The 8,392-nt window shown below is 29.9% G+C and overlaps 1 protein-coding gene across 2 annotated transcripts in view; it reads right to left on the bottom strand.

Annotated features, from left to right (window-relative positions):
• LOC105130237 (cytochrome P450 CYP82D47-like) overlaps positions 1 to 3,587 on the bottom strand; it is an 11,183-nt gene extending 7,596 nt beyond the window's left edge. The window contains exons 1-2 of one of the 2 annotated variants that reach the window (XM_011032652.1): positions 2,421 to 3,583; positions 1,172 to 1,437 (exon numbers count right to left, since the gene is read on the bottom strand). In XM_011032652.1, the coding sequence (XP_011030954.1) occupies positions 1,172 to 1,437; positions 2,421 to 3,377 (1,223 nt within the window). In that variant the 5' untranslated portion in view covers positions 3,378 to 3,583. Of the gene's footprint in view, positions 1 to 1,171; positions 1,438 to 2,420 lie in introns of both variants that reach the window. The other variant, XM_011032645.1, reaches the window with a different exon arrangement.
• Positions 3,588 to 8,392: the final 4,805 nt, after the last annotated feature.

Raw genomic sequence — 8,392 nt, 5'->3', positions numbered from 1 at the left:
AGCAGACATGCCCGTAATTAACATATATGTGTATATATATATATATATAAGACAATGGGCATCAAAGAAAGGCCATTTGAAGATCATATATTATGATTTATCTTCTTTATTTGTGACCAATCATTAAATAAAAAAATTAAAATGCATGTTTTTTTCACAGCTAACAATATGCATCCTCTCATATTTTATTATGGACAGGTAGATCCATAAATTTTTTTCTTCAATTTAATTCTTTTACTTTTCTATGCGATTGCAAATTACATCCTTTTTAAGCCAAATTCATGAGCAATTGAGTTGAACTTGTTGACTAAGAATAAAATTAAAAGACAAAAGAACAGAGTAGAAAACATATCATAAATAGGTGATGGTTTAAAAGTTCACATAAAAAATAATTTAGTCCTTGTAGTTTAAAAATTATACATATATGGTACCTTGATATTTTTTCAATATAATTTTGGCAAAACAGGTATATTTTTATTATTTTTTAGTTTTTAAATTGAAAAAACAAAAAAAGAATACACTAGATTTTGATAATAAAGAGAAAAAACTATGTTAACATCAATTTAGACCATAAAAAAATTATTTATATTAAATAATTCTATTTAATTAAAAACATATTATACATTTTTTCACCTTTAAAGTTTATAAAAAAAAATATTTAAGCTTAAGTAAATTTTCAGTTTCAGATTGATTTTGGTTTATTCAATACTATGAATAAGTTTATCATAGTTTCTAAAATATTTTCTTTGTATTTTAGATCAAAAATAAATTGAAAAACAAGTTTTTAAGTTAAAAAAATAAAATAATTATGGAATCACATACCTTCTTTAATTTTTTTTAAGGGACTTCAGCTGTCTAAGTGATATATTATATATGATATTCTATTTATAAGATGGAAATTTGAATTCCGAGTTCAATAATTTACGGCTGTCAATAAGCTATTTGGAGTTTTTTTCTTTTTTCTCCTACGGCTGTCAATTATTACGAGTGACGGAATGATATGGAAGAGAGCAGATACAAGGACGAATGGATGAGTGCTAATGATTTTTATTTATATAGAGAGGTTACATTAATTAGCACGCTAGTATATATATCAAGGCTTTAGATGCAGCAGAAACCAGGGAAGGACGGGATTCTTCATATTTATGGCAGATCATACAAGACAGCAGGAATATGATAGCCACCTACGGTACATTCCTCCATGGATTCATGTGGTCCAGACAGTGGTGCAGCGGGATATAAACGAAAGGATTCCTTGAAAATAGCTTGTAAGTAGACCAAGTTTTTCATGTCAGACTCCTTCACTTGCCTTTCTCTACCAACATGGATGTCTAGTTCATCTTGTGCTTTCTTCAAGACCTCGCGATTGTTTAGTAGTAAAGAGAGAGTCCAAGTTAATGTAACTGATGTAGTGTCTGATGCTGCTAGAATAAGAGCCTGTGAAATATTCAAGAAAATAATTATTTGCAAATTTACTTGTTTAAAGTAATGTCCAAGTTAAATTAACTAATTAAGAGTTTCAATGGTTACCAATGTATGTAACTCAATTGTGGAAACAAAATTATAGTTTTCAGACCTGACCCGGTTCATGACCTGGATTTTGGGTTTTGACAGAGTCATGGGATAGTCCGAATTAATTTTTTTAAATTAAAACCGTATTGTTTTAGAAAAAAAAATAAAATAAAAATCAACTGATTGTATCCGGGTTTTTGATTGGGTCAACCAGATCATTGGGTTGACCGGGTTCCGCCAAGTTTTTTTTTCTTTTATGGTCAACTTGCTAGATCGACTAGATCGAATTTCAAAAACTATGAACAAAGCTAAGCTTAAAAAAAAAAAGAAAAAGAAAAAGAAGCCTAAATTCATCAAACCTGCACTATAACAAAAACAATAACTACTTTTAATCCGACAGGAGATTCTAAAAGTTCGATTCCATAGGGTATTGGTTGGCTATAACCAGCCAAAATTGAGAAGACACTCAAATTATTAGAACTAGAAATTGTTGTTTTAATATTTTTTTTAATTAATTTTGAATTTTAATTATTTTTTCTATTTAGTTTTGAATTTTTATTTCTAGAACAGTGTTTATCACTGGATAAAATTTATGCGCCAGCAAGCCCGCAAGTTTTAACGTCTGGAATAGGTGTTGAGAAAGCTTGTGGCCTTTAGTTACCATAACAACCTACGTATTTCTTTAGCAAGTTTATCTTTAGCTGAGGATGGCACTCCAGTTTATGTTATCGGAGTTTCATTATAAATTAATATGGCATCATCATCAAAGCAAGGAATGCGCTAATGTTTCTTCATACAATCATTATTCATGTTTTTTAATATTAAATTTATATATATAGACACACACACACACACACACACACCCGTCCATTAATGTTATACAGTAAGTTTGTAGAAAAATAGCATACCAGACATGTAGCCTTATTGATGGTATCAGCACTGCGATTAGAAAGCTCTTTAGCATCATCCAAAACGGACAGCATCAAATCCATGAAATCTTCTTCTCCCTTAGCTGTCCCAGAAGCCTTCCTCTGCTTGTGCTCTTCTAACCATTTTTCAACCGCATGGTCTAGATTTTTTGCTGTCCTTTTCATTGCCTTCTCAGCTCCTCCCAAATCCAACCATCTTAAAAATGGAAGTGCGTCGGACACTACAAACATTCCTGACAATTCTAAAAATTCCCTCAGTGAATCCCTCCATTCATCGCTCGGCTTTTCCTCTCCATGGCTTGCATGATCCACATATCGCTTGCTAACAATTATCTTCAATATAATGTTTAAAGTTATGTCGTTAAACCATCTCTTCATCTCCACCAAAAGCTTTTGTGAATTACTTTTGTTCCCGATCCATTGCTGGTATAACGCTCCTACAGCATCCCTTACCTCATCCTCTCGAACGTGTTTGAACATCTCCAGTCGATGATTAGAGAGAACCTCAAGAGTGACTATCTTGCGTATCTGGCGCCAATATGTCCCGTAAGGGCTAAAACCAAGCATGCTGTAATTGAAGCCCAAGATATCCGTTGCAAGAGCTTTAGGTCGAGTAGCGAAAGCTTTGTCATTGATCCTCAGACACTCCTTGGCCATCTCCCAGTTACTCACTATCAAAGCTCGATGGACTCCAAGCTTGACGGTGAATATCGGACCATGCTTGTCAGCCAAGTTTCCCAACGTTATATGGGGCGGTTGTGAGCCTCTTAGAAGATGGAGATGGCCAATAAGGGGCCATGCACCGGCAGCTTCCGGCGGTGCTCTCTTCTTGCTTATCCCCTTTCCTGGAATCCGAAACAAATAGTAGATCGAGGGCGTAATAAACGCAAACAGAATAAGGACAGCAGTTGCTGAGAACTGAAAGGGGAAATCCATGATTTGGTTTGAGCTATGTAGAGATCGATCAAATATTCAAAATTATATGTGTTACTATTATGATATTGTGGAGGTGTAAGATGTTCGATTCGATATGTGATAAACGGGTCCCGCGTCGGTGATGCATACTTATCACCTTCTTTGTCTTTTAATTAGAGCGTAGGTATTGATAACTTGACATCCAGGATTTCGAGAAAAGATGCTAAAATGAAAAAATCGAGTTAAATTAGAAAAATAAAAATTAACTAGGAATAAATGATGTTAAATTCAAAAATTTAAGGTAAATCAAAACAAGATGAGTTTAAATTAATTTTTATTTTAAAATAATTAAATTAAAGGTGATTGGTTTAAACCGGTTTTGATTTTTTTAATATAAAACTTGTTTTGTTATTTTTTTATAAAAATTAAACTCAATAAAAAATAATTATTAAGCAGGTAGTAATAAGATTATGAAAATAATTATTTTTAAAAATTATTTTTATTTAGAAATATATTAAAAAAAAAAATTTTTTGCACAAATTTTAATATATTTCTTTTTAAAAAATAATTCTCCTTTGCAAAAAGACATCAAAATTCAATTGGTTGATAAGGATGAAAGAATTCTTCGTTTAAATATATACTTTGTGCAGGAATATATATATTTGGTAGACATCAGAAGTTTTTTCTTTTTTCTCCTACGGCTGTCAATTATTACGAGTGACGGAATGATATGGAAGAGAGCAGATACAAGGACGAATGGATGAGTGCTAATGATTTTTATTTATATAGAGAGGTTACATTAATTAGCACGCTAGTATATATATCAAGGCTTTAGATGCAGCAGAAACCAGGGAAGGACGGGATTCTTCATATTTATGGCAGATCATACAAGCCAGGAGAAAGACGACCCAAGATATCCATTGCAAGAGTTTTAGGTCGAGTAGCGAAAGCTTTGTCATTGATCCTCAGACACTCCTTGGCCATCTCCCAGTTACTCACTATCAAAGCTCGATGGACTCCAAGCTTGACGGTGAATATCGGACCATGCTTGTCAGCCAAGTTTCCCAACGTTATATGGGGCGGTTGTGAGCCTCTTAGAAGATGGAGATGGCCAATAAGGGGCCATGCACCGGCAGCTTCCGGCGGTGCTCTCTTCTTGCTTATCCCCTTTCCTGGAATCCGAAACAAATAGTAGATCGTGGGCGTAATAAAGGCAAACAGAATAAGTACAGCAGTTGCTGAGAACTGAAAGGGGAAATCCATGAATTGGTTTGGAGCTGTGTAGTGATCGATCAAATATTCAAAATTATATATAGTACTTGTGATATTGTGGATGTGTATAAGATGATCGATTCGATATTTGATAAACGGGTCCGGCGTCAGCCAGGCGTACCTATCATCTTGATTGTCTTTAGTGCGTATATATCAATAATTTGAAGATTTTAAGAAGAGATGCTATATCAGTAGTTGATTTAATAAGCACTCTAGTTTATGTTAGTGGAGTTAGTGGAGTTTCATTATAAATTGGAATGGCATCGTCATCAAAACAAGGTATGAGCTAATGTTTCTTCATCCCATCATTATTCATTTTTTACAATATTAGATTTTATATGTGTGTGTCAAGCTACTATAATTTATTGGGAAACTGCTCACAAAATTGATTTGACAATTAACTTATTATACCTAGTTAGAGTAGACTTGAGAATTGACCAATCAGGCCTCCGGTCTGCCTAGCTTTATTTCTTACAGTCCGGAAGAGTCTTTAAGCGTGTTTCATTAAACAAATAACTAGGTTTTGAAATTCATGGTGGCTAAGATTTGGATTGGATTCCTTAATTTCTTGCATCAGGTCTTGTAGATCCTGGAAAGTTGGAAATGTTAAATGTAATCTTCCACAAATGTTCTCACTCGATATAAACTGATATGATTACGAGGTTCTCATGCATTTTATTTTATGTAAAAAAAATTATAAATAATTATATATTTAAATTTTACCACTATCATTTTAATTAATAAAAATTAAATTTAAAATAATATAAGTTTATATAAATTTTAAATTCAAATAATTTTTAAAAATATATTAATAAGTAATATAAACTATTCATTAAACCTCATAAAATAACTTAACCTTTTAAATTGAATTTTTTTATATAATATTATATTTTTGAATTTTGAATTTATATTTTTTATAATTTTTTTAAAAAATTCAAAAATAACCAAAAACAATAAAAACCTCAAAAAAAATATTTTTAATATATTTATAGTATTTTTAATACTATTTCAAAAAATATAAATATTTAAAAATATTTAATTTTTAATGTGTTAATTTCACAATCATTCACTTTTTTTTATTAAGTCAAATTAGTATTATTCTCTTTTAAAAATTAAAAAAAAAAACTAAAAAAGAAATGGAGGACAGCTGTATTTTGGAAGTGGCCATTTTGCCTCTTGCAGTCGGGAAAAGTCTTTGTGCACCTAAAGCGTGTTTCCATAAACAAATAAGTGGGTTTTGAAATCATGATGGCCTCGATTTTGGATTGGATTCCGTGATTTGACAGGTATTATTGAAAATCTTTACTTGGGCAATGTTGATCAATAAATGCCGGCAAAAGAGTTTGTCCTTGTATTTGTTCGAACTTGTGTAATGCCTAAATTTAGTGAGGGATCACTGAGAAGAAAAAACTTATTTTGAATTTTTTAAAGTTTTGAATTTTTTAAAGCTTTGATTTTTTATTTTTTTTGGTAAATTAGTCAAGTAAAAATTAATAAAGCTATTTTTAGACATTTCAGCGGTAAAAACAATTAATTTAGTAATGCCAAGAGCCATTCTCTGAATAATTTTCATTTAAGCAGATTTTGGATGAATCCTACCCTAGATTACGAGCAACAGCAATTCTAGTTGGCGCGTACTCGTCTAGAAATATAATTATTCAGAGATATATATTAATAATATTTTTTTATTTTTAAAAAAATATTTTTTATATCTACATTAATATAATTTTAAAATACTAAAAACATATTAATTTAAAATAAATAAATAAAATTTAAATTTTTTCAAAAAAAAATTAAAACACAGAAACATGCGTTAAATATCCCACTATTAAAAAAATCATTACAGACCTTAAATATCCCACTATTAAAAAAATCATTTTCCCTATTTTTTTTTTTATATCATGGATATACTATTGGATGCCATCAATAAATGGGTGATCACTCTTAAAAGCTAAATCATGGAAAAGAGTTCGGCAATTTGAGGTCCATATTTAATCACACATTTATATATAAATTGAAAATTATAACTGGTAGGATTCAAATCAGGACTATTTTTCCCTTCTAGTTAAATCTTAATCAATTGATCATTATCAGTTTAGCTGCTCACTAACTATTTTGCCCTCTTGTATTTTGATTTTTTAATACTTTTGTTTTATTTTTCTTCTTTTGCTTTGTGGGGTTTTTTGTTGTTATCTTGTTTTTTGTCTTGGGTATGCATCCAGAAAAAAAAAAAATTGTGATGTCTCATATTAAAAAAACAAAATAAAAATAAAAAATAAAAAACAAGTGTTTCGTGTATAGGATTATAACAAATGGTTTAATGACTTCTATGCAATGTAAATCCCTTACAACTCAGGAGGACAAAGTTTAACTCAGTGCTTTAGAACTTATAAATCATATATGGTGATGATATTTTAAAATATAGTATGCTTGAAAATATATTTTTTTTGTGTTTGAATAATAAATAATTATATGTTCATGTCAATATTTAATTTTTCAAAACTTAGAAAGTGGATAATTGATAATAAAATGCCCAACACTTGCAAAACAGTTTTTTTATAAGGTCTAGAGACTTTCAAATACTAAAATCGGTAACTTTTAATAAATTAATTGAAATAAATGAGAGAATGAGTACTAAAATATAGGAGAAATGATAAATGCTCTAATATTTAAAAATATTAATATCTAGAGAATAAAAATTATGAAACTTTTTACTTAGATGATTCAAGGATATTTATAACTTCATTTAATAAAATTAGTAACTTTTAAAAAATTTATTGAAATAAATAAAAGAATGAGTATTAAATTTTAGGAGGTATGATAAATACTCTAAGATGTAAAAGTGTTGTTATCCCTTTTTGGGTTTCCACGTAAAAAGAAATGAGAAAATACAAATATATATATATATTCAAAAAAATTCAAAAAATAATAGGAGCAAAAAAATGATGCTGAAATGTCAAAAAAATATCAAAATTGGTTGAAGAAGTTTAAAAATATAAAAGGTTGAAATTTGATAGTATATTTTTTACTAGTGAGAGAAAATCAAATGTTTATGAACTCAATTAAATTTTATATAAGATTTAATTGAATTTATGAAGGGTTTGATTAAAAAAAAATTGATATTTAAGTCAATTTAAGTTTGCATTGAAAAAAATTAAAGTTTTGGAGTTCAATTATAATTTTAGAAAGTTAATTTGGTCAAATCAGAGATTTAATTATATAATTATGAAAGTTTGATGGTCAATTAGAAATTTAATTGAAATAAGTCAAAACCAAGTACCAAACAGGAAAAGACACTAAAATTAAAGGATCCAATTAATTTTTTTTCAAGGGCTTGATTGTAAAATTGCTAAAAACAACCAAATCAGAAATATACAATTTGAATTTTAAAATGGCGTTGTTTCCTTATACACTATTCATCACCATCTTCAAAGCACCCGTTTCAGCAGACAGAACCGCAAGAAGAAAATGTTGCAAATTGCTTGATTACTTCAGTTATGGGACTGTTATCGAACATCTTTAATATAAAAGAAAAAACACATTCAGCTTTGGGCTATAAAAGCGTGAGAAAGAGAGAACAAAAGGGGGGAGGGGGGAAGTTACAGAAGAGAGGAGACAAACAAAAAGTTAAAGAGGGGATTTTCGATGAGAAAGAAGAACGAACAGGGGGATTTTGAGGGTGAAAGGAAAGACAGAGTAATATTGTGAGAAAAGAAACAGAGAGGAACACACACACACACACACACACACAAATATATATATAT

The sequence above is a fragment of the Populus euphratica genome, unplaced genomic scaffold (assembly GCF_000495115.2).
Source record: "Populus euphratica unplaced genomic scaffold, PopEup_1.0 scaffold2.1, whole genome shotgun sequence".
Taxonomy (NCBI): domain Eukaryota; kingdom Viridiplantae; phylum Streptophyta; class Magnoliopsida; order Malpighiales; family Salicaceae; genus Populus; species Populus euphratica.
This window is presented reverse-complemented; position numbering and strand designations above follow the sequence as displayed.